Here is a 14,021-nt window from a genome sequence, read left to right as displayed (position 1 = left end):
ATTGGCTCCAGCAGACCCCTGTGACCTTGTGTTAGGATATAGCGGGTGGGATAATGGATGGATATCAAAGATAATTCCAGAAGCAGAGTTTTCTTTTTTAATGTATCATGTACCCATTTTAGGTTAAATGTACTATCAAACTGCTAGAAGTAGTTTTAACAGCAACAAAAAAAAAAAGATTTTCAAACATTTTCAAACATTTTTAGAATTTCTGTGTAAGTTTTAATCTCTCTGTGTGTTTGTTTTATTTCATTTCTGTCTGTTACTGGATGCAATTGAGAAGGAAAATTTCATGATTTCTTGTGTAAAGCTGACTCAATAAAAGCCATACACCTTGAACCTTGCATACACACTATACTGATGACCTGTGTTGTTGTTAATAATCTTATAGATTTTTGTCAGTTTCCAGGTTTCTTTCCCAAATAACGTCAGGTGGACATCTTAGACCAAATTACCTTCTAACAGTGACATCCCATAACAGCGTTCACCCCAGCAGCCCACATCATTGTGCCTTTTGTTATTTTTGACATTAGAATATTCACCTGAGCTCAGTGTCTCTTCTTCAGGGAGGATTTCAGCAATTGTTTCGGCCTTTCTCCTTGGTGGTGTGCTTTCTCTGTTGATTAAACGTACATTCTTTAAACTAAACCTGCCGACGACACCCCTCTTCAGGGGAGACTCATCCTCGGAGGTTTTTATCTGTCTTGAAGGCTTCTTGTTGTCCCAACCAGCAAATGATGTGATCTTTGCAACTGCTCCTGTCTTGCTCTCCTTGGACTTCACGACGGCACCATCTGATTTACCATTCCCGATTGGCAGGTTGGGGGTGCCCCCAGCAGCACCCCCTTTACGTGAGAATCCAGTTTTCTCCATGATCATCTCCTAAACTGCACAAGCTTAGGCCATGGTGCCAGTGTCCTCCATGAAACCTTAGTGAAAGAGAAAGAAAGTATTGTGAAATGAGGAAGATAAACATTTACAGCAATGAGGAAGCAATGCAGGGTAACCTGCCAGACAGGCCTGTGAACATGGTCAAGTTCAATGCTGTTAATTTAGCTATTTAAAGGGTACATTTACAATAAAGGGCAACTTGTTGTAGAAGGAACTTGGACTATAAATATCAACACTCAGTGGCAGTGGGTGGAGGATAAATCCATACACTGCAAAAAATGAAATCTTAACAAGCTAGACAATCTTGAAAAGAGATAATAGATCTTGTTTTTCTTATTTTAAGAATAACTGACTTGAGTAGATTTGTATGTGTAAGATATATAATGTCATTTTTTCTTGTTTTTCTTGTTAAAACAAGAAAAAGGTACTAGAATCAAGCAAAATTATCTGCCAATATAGTGAGAAAGTTTAACTTGTTAATTTGTTAAATTTTCTAAAAATGAGATTATATATCTTACACATTCAAATCTACTCAAGTCAGTTATTCTTAAAATAAGAAAAACAAGATCTATTATCTCTTTTCAAGATTGTCTGGCTTGTTAAGATTTCATTTTTTGCAGTGTAGAGAGAAGGATACACAGCAGTCCTGGAAGAGAAGGGCGTCAGTCAGCTTTGGAATATGCAAATCAAACATTCTACATCGTTTAGTTATGTAGATGGTATGTGAGAAACTATGAAGACCTAAAAACACTCTCTGAAAGAAGCAAATCCTGAAATGATGCAATTTAAGAAAGACGTAAAGAGTAAGTCTGTTATGGGCATCCACCATACACAACAGAGGTGACAAGAGGCCATTGGGCCTAATCTGCTGAATATGTGCACATGTCATCCACATTGTAGCTTGGCCACTTACGTTCAAAGATATGGAAGAATATTAAATACAAAATTAAATACTGTAAATAAATGTATTGTGAAATGTGAGGATCAATAAATAAATAAATAATAACAAAACGTTACCTAAGCAAAAACTATGTAAATGTCTCTTGAAATCGGTGTATTTTGATGCTTACTTCTTTATGTATTTATTTCTGGCTTCATTTATTTATTTCAGTGACACCACACGGAACACAAAACACACCTCAAAATGAACACTGTCACTTTTAACGATCAACGCTAAGAGGCCAGGCTTTAGCGAGCACCGTTTTTCGATTGGCGACTTGTTGGCAGTGTGAATGTAAGATCTTCAGCAATCAAGCGACACATTTACAGCAGACACTTCAGGTGCAGTCTCCCAAGCGGATGATAAGTTGGGAAGGTCCTTGAATTAAAGTAGCCACTTAATAAACCTGAGCAACTGTGCGTATGCTCCTTGCTTTGGGAATCTTGTTGCTGCAGCTGGTAGTGGTGGCTCTCTCATAATTACTTAATCAATCACATGTACTCTTAGGAGGTAGAAGCTAGCATCGGAAAAGGCTGTGATCAGGAGAAAAAAAACATACAGAATAACAAAGAAATAATCTAAATTTTATAGTCAAAAAAACCAGGGATGTTAAAATTCAAGAAATCTGTTAAACGTTTATTTGAAAGAATCAGAACTGTGTAAACATTTACACAGAATTCTGAACCTGACATCAAATTACAGCAACTCAAAGTTGTCAGATTCACTTTCAGTGTGTTTTTATGTACAATGCTGAACACTGGAAGGTTCCATTAGTTTTTTCATTTGTAAGTGCCAAGCAGGATTATCTGGCATCCCAGTCAGGATGAGTACAGAACCCTTACCCGGATGGGAGAACAAGATAAGAAAGTAATAGGGGAAAGCGCCTAATTTTGTATATTTTTATCCCCCATCCACTAGAAGGCAGCATCCCAGAACCGCCGGCAGCCATGTGGGGACATGATGGGAGATGTAGTGCTGACAGTCAGCCCTGCCAGGTCCCATGGGTGCCGCTAGGGGGTGATTCTGGGCTTCATGATCCATACTTTTTGGGATAACTGATCTGGAAGTGCTTCCTTTGGGATCTGCCCTGGCACTGGAGGTACAGAAAAGGAAGCCATCCCGCCTCCTACAGAGAGTCAGAGCTGGGAGGAAGGAAGACAACACTAGCTGGAGGGAGGTGGACAGAGGAAGAACAGACGGAAGGAGGAAAGAAAGAAGAATATTATTTATACTTGTGCTTGTGTGACCTGGGAGAAACCTTTTGTAAGATGTTTTTATAATAAAAGCCTTTGGTTTGAACCCATGACTGTCTGTGTGTCAGTTGTTTAAAGAGTTTGGGGCTCAGTGGTGCCCTCTATCTGTCACACATTATTTATGCTAATGAAGCTGGTTGATGCTTAACATTGGGAGGCGAGGTTTCAAATGTGCAGCATGTGTTTTCCTGTTTGTTATCAGGCTGTTTTTCTCTCATTCTCACACCCAAATGCAAAAAGTGCTTATCTATATACCTGTATATAAAAGCCAAATACCACTTAATCACTCATCACGAAACCTCCCGAACCATGAGGACCTGGGACTTGAAATTTGGAATGTAGGTTACCCTTGGCCCATAGGTGCTCGCTAAGAAACGGTTTTAAAAATTTTGTGGTCCAAGCGTGTTCTGTCTGTATGTCTGTCCGCTTTTCACAAGGGAATTACCTAGATTTAGATCTGGTTGTTTTCTATAATTTGCTTGAACTTTCCGGTTGATTTTGTGACTTCTCTCATCGTGCGAAGTACCATAGTTCGCTTGCGGTACCGAGGTATTTATGCAAATCCAAGAGAGTGGCTGTGGGCCTTCCTCACTCATGTGCCAGCCTCTGTTTGACTTGCTCTACCTCTTGCCACGTGCTGGAGTGCACCTTGCCTCCGCTTAGCTAGCGATACCTGTTTGTTCAACAGACATTATCATCTACTGATTGTTAAAAAGTAACGTTTGACATTTTTGAGAGAGAGATCAGAGCTACGTGTGTTTTAGAGGGTAGCTGCTGATTGGTAGAAATATCACAGCCGTGTGCTTTTCTACCCATTTGGGGAACGCTCTCCCGTCAAAGCTGAATATGATCAGATATAGTGCCAACGTCTATTGATTTTTAAAGTTTGTCCTGTTTCATTACTATGGGGGAGCAACCACGGGGTACAGCTAGTTTAACATAAAAGCTAAAGCACACAATCACATAAAACATAAATACTAAACACAAAAGGTGAGGAACTGTAAGAAAAGTAAACTATTTGCCAAGACGAGGAACGCTAAACCAAACAAAAGCAAGTCTTTTAATATACTGTTCCTAAATCGCTACTTGAAATGCAACACCAATGCCATTTTATTACGGAAAAAGAATGCTGAGGTTTAGAAAGCAGACACATTAAGTACACATTCACATAATTTTACAAAAGAAGATTAAAGTACTTAAACAATATGAAAAAGCACTCACAGGCCTTTGGACGTTTACAGTCAGAGAAGCGCAAACCTCTCACAGCTCCATTAGGAACAAAGAGAGAGGGAAAGCTGTGAGAGCACAAATACTTTGGTTTTAGACAGAACATTTTAAAAAGCCTCCTCATTTATTTTAAAAGAAGTAAAAATGGAAATCCACATATTGATCTGCAGTCCATCAACCTACCTGTAAGCAGAAAAAGCTACCCAGTGGCAAGCCAAGCCATGAATGGTTATAATTGTTAAAGCAGTAAGAGGTCTCTGCCATCGACCACTGCCCTATATGATGATAAACATTGCTTATTGTACTCATAATACTGCGCCCCAAGTCCACCAAAGTTCTGACATTAGTGTGTTAGTGTGTCCATACTAAACACTCAAATATCTCAGTCTCCAGGTTTCTCTCTATTCTGTTGTGCTTGTTTCCATGACTATAACCTCATCGGCTTCCATGCCTTTGTTATAAAAGGTGCATGTGTGCAAACACTTAATGTATTTAGAGGTTTTCATTAATTGTGAAAAATGAGGTGGACCAATGAGGACGAGATCCATAGGGGTTTTCAAGTTCAAATCGCCCAAACATTGAAACATTTTTTATTCACGTCACTAAAACGAAGTATCGTCAAACCGTATATGTGAAACAAATGTCTGGATCAAAGAAACGTGACTACTAAGTTGTGAGCCAGAAGATCAAAACAAGAATCTTTACCTTTAATGGAATGTATCCACAATCTCGCATAGTCACAGGACAACAGAGCTGACCTTTTATCCCATCACGTGTATGACATCATGTGCCACACTCCTGTGGGTTATTTCTAAAACAACATGACAGCCAATGTTGGTTGTTGTATGAAACCAAACATGGAGGTGAGAAATCTCACAAAAATTCATTTGATAACATTATTATGTTATTATCAAGGTAAGGAACCCAAGCTAAATAAAAATTCTCCAGAACTCAAAAACGTAAATGGGTGACACAAAACTAAACAAAACATGACAGAAAGAGCAAAAAATTCTACATACAAAATGTTATTCCAAAATCACTAAGTCCTTGTATGCTGATGGGTGAAAATGAGAGAACCTCTGAGATCAACCAGGCTTTCAACCCTAACCTTACCCTAATCCTAATCCTAACCTTTCTCTGTGTACTGATTTCCCAAACTGAAGGGGTGGCATTACATGCCCAACTAATAGTCCATTAATTTGGTTGTTTCATTAGGCATTGCATTTTAATAAGAACAAAAAATATTTTTACATTTTTTACTACAGGAAAATAATTTCATTCATATATTATTGAATCTGATTAATCCGCCTTAGGGTCGTCTTAGGCTGGGACCTACCCAAGTGACATCAGAAGCAAGGCAGGATTTAGCACTGGTATGTGAGCCATTCATCCATAAATTAAAATTATTAATTACCAACCGCATTCTTCTTTTCTTTTGGAAGGTTCAAGAGGAAGGGCGACCCACAGCCTCTCAGCCCAGTAACCCTCAACTGTTTAGACACATTTGCTTACATTTCCTTCAATTCCTCCCCTCTGCCCCCCTTTCCTCCACTACCCCTTAAACACAGCGGGTGGTGGTCAGTCAGACGGCCCAGGCAAAGCCCTTGCGTCAAAGGTCAGCACATTCCTCAATGCTTCTCACACTGGCAAAGGAAATGTTTTCAAAGAACTTCATTAGTACATTTTATTTATTTTTTTTATTCTAAATAAACTATTGCATTGATCATAATAGAGTTAAGCTTCATTTTTTTACTTTGCAATAATTCACTAAATATTTCATTGTGTTATGAAACAGCTGGCTTGGTTAACAGGTTTGGTCAGTGACTTTTTAAATCTCAAAGAACTCCGTAAGTGGGGCTACAGTACATTCTAACTGCTAATTCCAATATGTTAATTTTTAACATTTATGAGCTTTAGCAACAGAATTTAAAAATGTAATACAAATGCCTTTCTGTGTTTAAATGTTGTGTTTTAATTTATTTATATTATATCTGTAAATGTATTCAGAACTCTTGGTTCAAATTTGAATTTGGTCTATTGTTTAGAAATCATCCATCCACCCATTGCTAATTCTTCTGATCCTTTTTAGGGCTGTGGGGAGGTATAGTCTGTCCCTGCAGCCAAGCAGCCAAATGAAATTAAATGAATTTATTATTTTAATACATTCTCATGGCCCCAGAAAGTGGCGACATGTTGCATGTTATCCAGATATACAAGTACAATTTTCACTTCCCTCTTTACACGTAACAATACTGCCATTACTACTACCTGGCCAGGACACCATCCCTTCACAGGCCGCGCTCCCTAAGTTACGCTGGGTCAATGTGGAGTCCCAAATAACCTTCCACATACATGGCTTTGTGAATGGAAAAATGGAGTAACCAGAGGAAAACTCACTAAGGCGCTGTGATGCCCCAATGCCCATAGCCATGGGCCCCACCTTATGTCCCAGGACATCTGTAATCTTGACGGATAGAGCTGGTCAATCCATTAGGTGACATAGTCTGCGGACAACTGAGGAGAGCCATTTATAGAAGTTAAGGGGTGCGATCTCCAGACTCTGAGAGGAAGGGACGTTGAACTTTGATGATACAGAGTGGGCACTGTTACTGTTGTACTGGGTACAACTTAAGAAAGTAAAAGTGTACACGCTCCATACACCAAGGGGCACGTGTTCCTTAACGTCCATGGGAAATACACAAAAGGCCACCATTTGTGCTAATGAAGGGGCACGTCTTCTGGACCCTGAAGAGGACCCTGCCCTCCACAGTTTGTCGAAATCTAATAATGCCAACTACCCATTATGGACAATGAGGGGCGATGTCTGTCTGCCCTGCCTAGGGCTCCCAATGGGCTTCAAGGTTAGTGAGAAGATAGGCAAGACTTTTAGTTCACAAAGAGTGCAAAAGTTTAATTAACACAGAGAATTAAAGTGTCCAAAAAGTGCTTAAGTATTGTTTCTAACTTCAATAAATAAGTTCATAAAATCATGCTTTTAAAACCAGTGTCTTCAGAAGTACTCCAAAAATAAATACAGAAATAAATACAACATTATTTTTAAGAAACCAAGTAATCCACCTGAGGTCGTCCTTGGTACTCCTTCAGGACTGCGTAATGATTTCTCCTTGCATAGCCACTGCATTCCGGTTTGCCATCTCCTTCAGTCACCACAAAACCCCAACTTCCACCTTCTTTGGTGCCTTGCAGTTCACACTGGCTCCTTGCCCTCAAAACGACCGCCACTATGCATCAGATCCTGCTTCTGATTCTGGTGGCCTCTCTCCGCTCTTGTCTGCTCATTAATGGTCAGCAGACTCGAGCGTAGCCGCTCTCGAGAACTGCTGCACCAGCTATCAGTCCTACTCCCTGTAATTATATCAACAGAGTCAAGGCTGCCCGACAATGAACACCTTTCCTGCGTCAGACTTCTTCACACGATCGCACAACTCTTTAAATTTTCCGTTGTCTTTTCTCCTTTACCTTCCCTGCCTGCTTTTTAGCCTGTGGCCACTCCAGCAGAAGGAACCCAGTGAGTGCCCACGCTCAGGTGCGAGCCGCTCATCCACCAGTAAGTGTGCTTAACTACATACCCTTAAAAATCATTGAAAAAAAAAGAAAAACACTCCAGGACACAACTTACCAAAGGACCAGACTGGGATTTGAAGTCATTTGAAGACAGGTGCTGCACCAACCACAGGGCCACTGTGTCCTAGAAGAACTAACTGAAGTGAACAGAATCAACTTTCCTTAGCCTACTGCAGTGTACTTATTTTATTGTGTCATTTGAAGCCAAAATATAAAAATGAATTATTAGAAGTTATTCATGATAGCTCAATATTAATGCTAACATATTTAACTGTAAAAATGCCAACATGAACTGCAGACAATCACCTTGGCATTGGCCTATAAATTGTAAGTGTGCCAGTTCAATTCTTATCACTAGTGCACTTCAACAGTGAGCGCCACAACTGTAGAAAGGTATAGACAAATGCGAAGAGAGAAGCTGGGACACTTAAAAATAAGGGCAACACAGTGGTTCTTCAGAGCAATACCATAGGGGAACCATTTTTGGTTCCCAAACGACCCACATGAAGGTTATAGAAAGAACTTTTTATTTGTTTAGACCCGTAACAGGCTCCATAGAGTAAACAACCATGAATAGATGGTTACAGATTTGTGACATATCAATGGGTTTCTAATTTTAAAAGGATTCAGACTCAGACTAAGTTCAGGTTTTCTTAATCTGTTAAGTGTCCTCCTAGGTAGCCTACCATACATTAAAGATTTCAGCTTTTTTTCTACATGTTAGCAGGCTTTTCAAAGCACATAGAACCAACTTCATATGCAGACAACACTTCCCAGAATGAAATTGTACTTTGTCAAGCAATAGATCTACGAGGAACCACACAACTCAGTGGAGAAAAACCGGAAAATGCCATTAAAGAACCAGGATTTTTAAGTATGGATGGTGTTCACTATGGACGGGTCCATCTGTTATTGAACCCACTTAATTCAGTTTTAAGCCCTGGCAACATAAACAGATAGCATTGTTTGTATCCCTGGGGGGTAATCTTGCTTTTAAAACAAGCTCAACAAATAAATAAATAAATAAATAAATAAAATAATAATACATTATGGTTCGCTTCCCGGGTCCTCCCTGCACGGAGTTTGCATGTTCTCCCCGTGTCTGCATGGGTTTCCTCTGGGTGCTTTGGGTTTCCTCCCACAGTCCAAAGACATGCAGGTTAGGTGGACTGGCGATTCTAAATTGTCCCTAGTGTGTGCTTGGTGTGTGTGTGTGTGTGTGCGCCCTGCCCGGGGTTTGTTTCCTGCCTTGCGCCCTGTGTTGGCTGGGATTGGCTCCAGCAGACCCCCATGACCCTGTAGTTAGAATATAGTGGGTTGGAAAATGGATGGATGCATAATACATTATAGCAAAAAGCGCTAGCTTATCAAAAGGTAAACTTTAATGCAGATTCACTAATCAGTGTAAAGCACACTTTTTTGGTCATATGGGAGGAAATTTATCATCTCTTGCACTCTTCACCCAGATTCAAACCCAGGTCTCTAGAGCTGTGAGGCAGCACAACTAACTGCTGTGAAATCCGTAAAGGTGGGAGGTATGGGGGGTTAAGCACTACCTAATGAGTCAAACATAATGCATGACATTAAAGGCTGTTCAATGGCTTAATAGCTAACGTGCTCGACTGGAAAGTACAGAATTAAATACCCGATTTCCCAGTTCAGCTGGCTCCTTATATGCCAACTCGATTTTGTCAGACAGTCACCATCCTCCTTTTCCTAAGTTTCAGGGGTTGCCATCAGGCTGCAGATTTAAGTTAGGGTTAGCTAGATCTTTATTTGCCCAGTGAGAAAATTGTTGGCAGCAGGAAAGTACAAAGCATAAGGCACAAAAACTGACAACTAATGCTATCATAAGTGCACATACTTAAGATTAGCACAAAGAAAGAATAGTTACATTAAACGGTGCATAAAATAATAATTCGGAATTACGCAGCATCCTGATAGGTAATGGAATTAAAAATTCTTACTCAGTTGTTGTGTCTTGGCTTATTTGCTTGTGTCTGTGTAACTGTTCCTTACGTTTGGTACTTTCCTGCTGCAAACAAATGTCTACCTGGCATAATGAAGTCTTACCGTACGGGGTGCGTCACATCACGTTAGTCTCAGGCAAAGCACTTTGTGATTTCTACGTAAAGGTGCTATATAAAATAAAGATTGGGAACAATATAAACTAAAACTTGCGTATCATTACTTTATTTATTTAATATGAAAGTCTGAAAAGCTATGCAGCGCTGACTTCACATCAGTAGGTAGATTTCCAGACGCCTGGCCATTCAGTGGTTACGCTGAAACCCACCGTATACTGTATGTCGGATTCTCACACGTAACATACCTGCTTGTCAATATTCCTGGATAATACTTAGCCCAGGAAGTGGCACACATGATGTAGCCCATAAAGAAGCCCATAAACTGACACATATATAAAAGCCAAAGTGCGTCCTAAACGTATTTTTAAAGTTTGAGATTTATGTTTCTAACAAGTAAACCCACCGCAGCTACTACTGATAACCAAACAAAACCAAGAAACTATGGAAACCACTGAAAAGCTTTCAATCACTAGTCCGGGCATCCCGGTCGCTGGATGCAGGACAGGCTGCTGAGCAGAGCCGTACTTACGAGCCGCGAAGCGCCGTTGCCGTGAGACGATTTGAGGATGCGGACTGGCGGAGAACTTGTGCGTTTTAGGGGTATAAGAATGTAACTGTGCCCTACGTGTTAATACACTTCACGTCGGTTAACGATCAATCTGTACTTCCAAACGTAGTACCGACCAAAGACGACGTTTTTATTCAGCGCAGCGAAGTCACTCGTGACACTCGATAGGAAACTCCAAAGGAAATTAGGGTCGCAGCCTGCGTTCAAACACAAAGACAAATGTGCGACTTGCTTCACTCACAAAACCCTTGAAACTAATGAAAACAAATCATATAGTGTGACTTTAGTAGAGCAAGAAGAACTTACCAATGCTGCGCACTCGATACCGGCACCGGACAGACCTCCTCTATCCTATCAGCCTCAGGGGCAGTCCTTATCCGAAGATCAGGGAACTTTCAGTTTCGTTCTAAATGGCCGACAGTGATGGCTAGACCAAAAAAACAAACAAAACGTTTTTCATTATATACTGGCTGGGGTATCCTGGTCTCCCCGAGGTGAGGGAACCAACCAGGCTTAGCTAATCGTCTTTCTCTGTACCAATGGGGAATCAGTGCAAAATCTGATGAAGACGCAGTCAACGGTATGGATTTGTAGACCGGAAAAACACACATTCGTATTTACATAGCAGGTAGCGCTTTTCATTACATCTGGAGCACTTATTGATTAATTAAAATTTTATTTCAAAGTTTATCCATACGTCTGTTGTTCTGAACGGCGCTAAAAGCGGTATATGGTCACAGAGAGCAGACCTGAAACGTTACAATTTGTTAATCCAACGTTATATTTTGCCAGACACTAGGCCTGCTAATAAGGTCAAGCCAACTACGCTACTGCTTCAGAATATTAAAAGCGCACATTTAAACGAAAAGAATATCAATAAAAGGAGCTGCTTTTTCTTCAAGTAATTTGGACTATACGCCAAAAATGAACCAATGGAATTTTTAATTTTATATATCGAATTCAAATTAATTGATGTCATCTCTGCTGGTGTTATGAATAGCAGTTTGAAGATATATTGACATAAATGTCTTAAGTGTCACATTAACATATTAACTAACGTTAGAAACAAACCAAATGATCTTCTTTTAAGCAGTGGCATAAATTGTCTTGGGAACTGTTGTAATTATTTGTATTTTTCTTGTTAATCTTACTCAAAATTAAAGGAATACTCCCCCCAAAAATAATATATTTTTAAAAAATGTTACATACCCTATGTCGGTTGTAGTGGGGGCCAAGAAAAAAAATGTAATCTCATGTTTTCGTGCAGAAATAAAACATTGAACATTAAAACACAATGTGGTCGATAGGTGACCAGCAGTGTACAGTGCCTAACGATGTGAAAAAGTCCATGGGAAAAAGAAAAAAAATTCTCATGTAACTCGTGTCGCATAATCCATATGTCTGATAACCATTTGCATGGTTAAAACTTGCAAAATGTGTGCATTTTGTTTTGCTAAAATATTATTACTAACAGTTACAGTACTTCCCGAAAACTCTGCATTAAATGAGTTTGCTATCACTGCAACCCTGAGCCTCCACCCTGGACCTCCAAGTAGGTGCAGCTAACATGTGACAGTACTTGGATGCCCCATGACCCTAATATTAACAATGTTGTAACTGAGCGGAGCTCTGGAGGTCAATAGCTAGACCCTGTTGGTGCCCATTGGAATCAACTACACATACCTGAACTTCACGCGTTTGTCAACTCCACCTACCTGGATCTCCAAAATACCAAAAAAATACCTCCATCCAGAATCCAGACACTCATCAAAGGCTATAGGAGGCGTCCAGAGGCTGTTATATTTGCAAATGGAGGCTCAACTAAGTATTGATGTAAAATCTCTGTTGGGGTGCCCAAATGTATGCACCTGTCTAATTTTGTTATGATGCATATTGCATATTTTCTGTTAATCCAATAAACTTAATGTCACTGCTGAAATACTACTGTTTCCATAAGGCATGTCATATATTAAAAGGAAGTTGCTACTTTGAAAGCTCAGCCAATGATAAACACAAATCCAAAGAATTAAGAGGGGTTCCCAAACTTTTTCATATGACTGTATATATATATATATATATATATATATATATATATATATATATATATATATATATATATATATATACACTGAAACAAACCCACTCAAATTATTTAGATGAATTATGGATGCTGCTTCTACAGTGCTCAATACTTCTGCATTGTTTTCAACATATACATGTTATATCAGTTCAGTGTCATTTATTCATTCAAATTATACATTATGATAAAGTTACTACTACATGAATTAGGTATGCCATTTTACAATACTTCTGGTTTTATGCTACACATTTTAATTATGTTAATCTTACATAATCCAGTCATTATTTTGCATGATTTCTTTCATTTAGCTTTAATGGATTTTTAATGGACTGAAAAATGTATCGTTTTTCAGAAAAAAAATTAAAAAGAATCAAAACCTTTATTCCAGATTTCAGTGAATGAATAAGCTGAACAATACTTAGTACTGTCTGAGGAGATACAGGTAAGAAGGTTGTGGGTTTGTTTCCCAGTTCTTCCCTGCGTGGAGAGCGCTTTGAGTAGTGAGAAAAGCACCATATAAATGTAAACAATTATTATTATTATTACTCCTATTACATAGATCAGGGTCTCTCAGGGCCCATCCCTTGCCCATACATATATATAAAGTGAAAAAAAGGCCGATCAATTGGACACAATTTAATATTTTAACATTTGATCTTAACATGTGATTACATCAAGTAAACTGAAAAGGAGACACAACTTAGTCACAAGAATGTGATTTGATCACATTGCGATTAAAGGTTTACATGGAATGAAAAAAGAACTAGAAGGTGCTTCGATGAAGATGACGAAGGAAGGCTGGGTATTGCCCGCCTCAACATACCTGATCCAATATTGATAATCAGCTGGTGAGTTAATTAGGTCACAAACATTTCTAGTAGTAAAATGATCATTGGAAGTTTGTGTGTGCCAGCTGTTAGAATGACAAAAGCAATGCATACACCTCTGTTATATGCCATTTGGTATGGGACCTGTAAAAGCAGTGTTAATGTTTGTGACATGCCATGTGTTGGAAAGACAAATGCAATGCATTTTATTACTACTATTGGAATGCCAGAGACATAGCAACCGATGGACACACAGACACCACGCAAACACCCCTTTATTAAGTGTAAATGTCAGAGCCCCAAACCCCAGACACAACCACACTCATAACTGTCCTGGGTTTAAACACTGTTTATTTTGAAGGGAATACCCTAAACATCCTTCAAATGTTGTCTTCCTATGCTGGACCCGGGAGTACTTCTGGTGCCACAATACTACACAGAGGGAGTACTTTGGGGACAGGCGGAACCCCCTCAAATTGGGGATATCTGCTCTCAGTGGCTCCCTCTGGTGGCACAGACAGCAACCTGCAGGGCTTCTGAATGGACAAATCCAACAACGGGAT

At 39.5% G+C, this 14,021-nt stretch overlaps 1 protein-coding gene across 4 annotated transcripts in view; it reads right to left on the bottom strand.

The window, feature by feature from the left end:
• The window catches only part of LOC114666903 (tumor necrosis factor alpha-induced protein 2-like), a 67,897-nt gene that overhangs the window by 51,518 nt on the left and 2,358 nt on the right, over positions 1 to 14,021 (bottom strand). For 2 of the 4 annotated variants that reach the window (XM_028821945.2, XM_051919715.1), the window contains exon 2: positions 543 to 929. In XM_028821945.2, the coding sequence (XP_028677778.2) occupies positions 543 to 879 (337 nt within the window). In that variant the 5' untranslated portion in view covers positions 880 to 929. Of the gene's footprint in view, positions 1 to 542; positions 930 to 10,857; positions 10,979 to 14,021 lie in introns of all 4 variants that reach the window. The other 2 variants (XM_028821943.2, XM_051919714.1) reach the window with 2 other exon arrangements.

This window comes from Erpetoichthys calabaricus, chromosome 16 (assembly GCF_900747795.2).
Source record: "Erpetoichthys calabaricus chromosome 16, fErpCal1.3, whole genome shotgun sequence".
In the NCBI taxonomy this organism is placed as follows: domain Eukaryota; kingdom Metazoa; phylum Chordata; class Cladistia; order Polypteriformes; family Polypteridae; genus Erpetoichthys; species Erpetoichthys calabaricus.
Note: the sequence above shows the minus strand (reverse complement) of the source record. Positions and strands in the feature narration are given on the sequence as shown.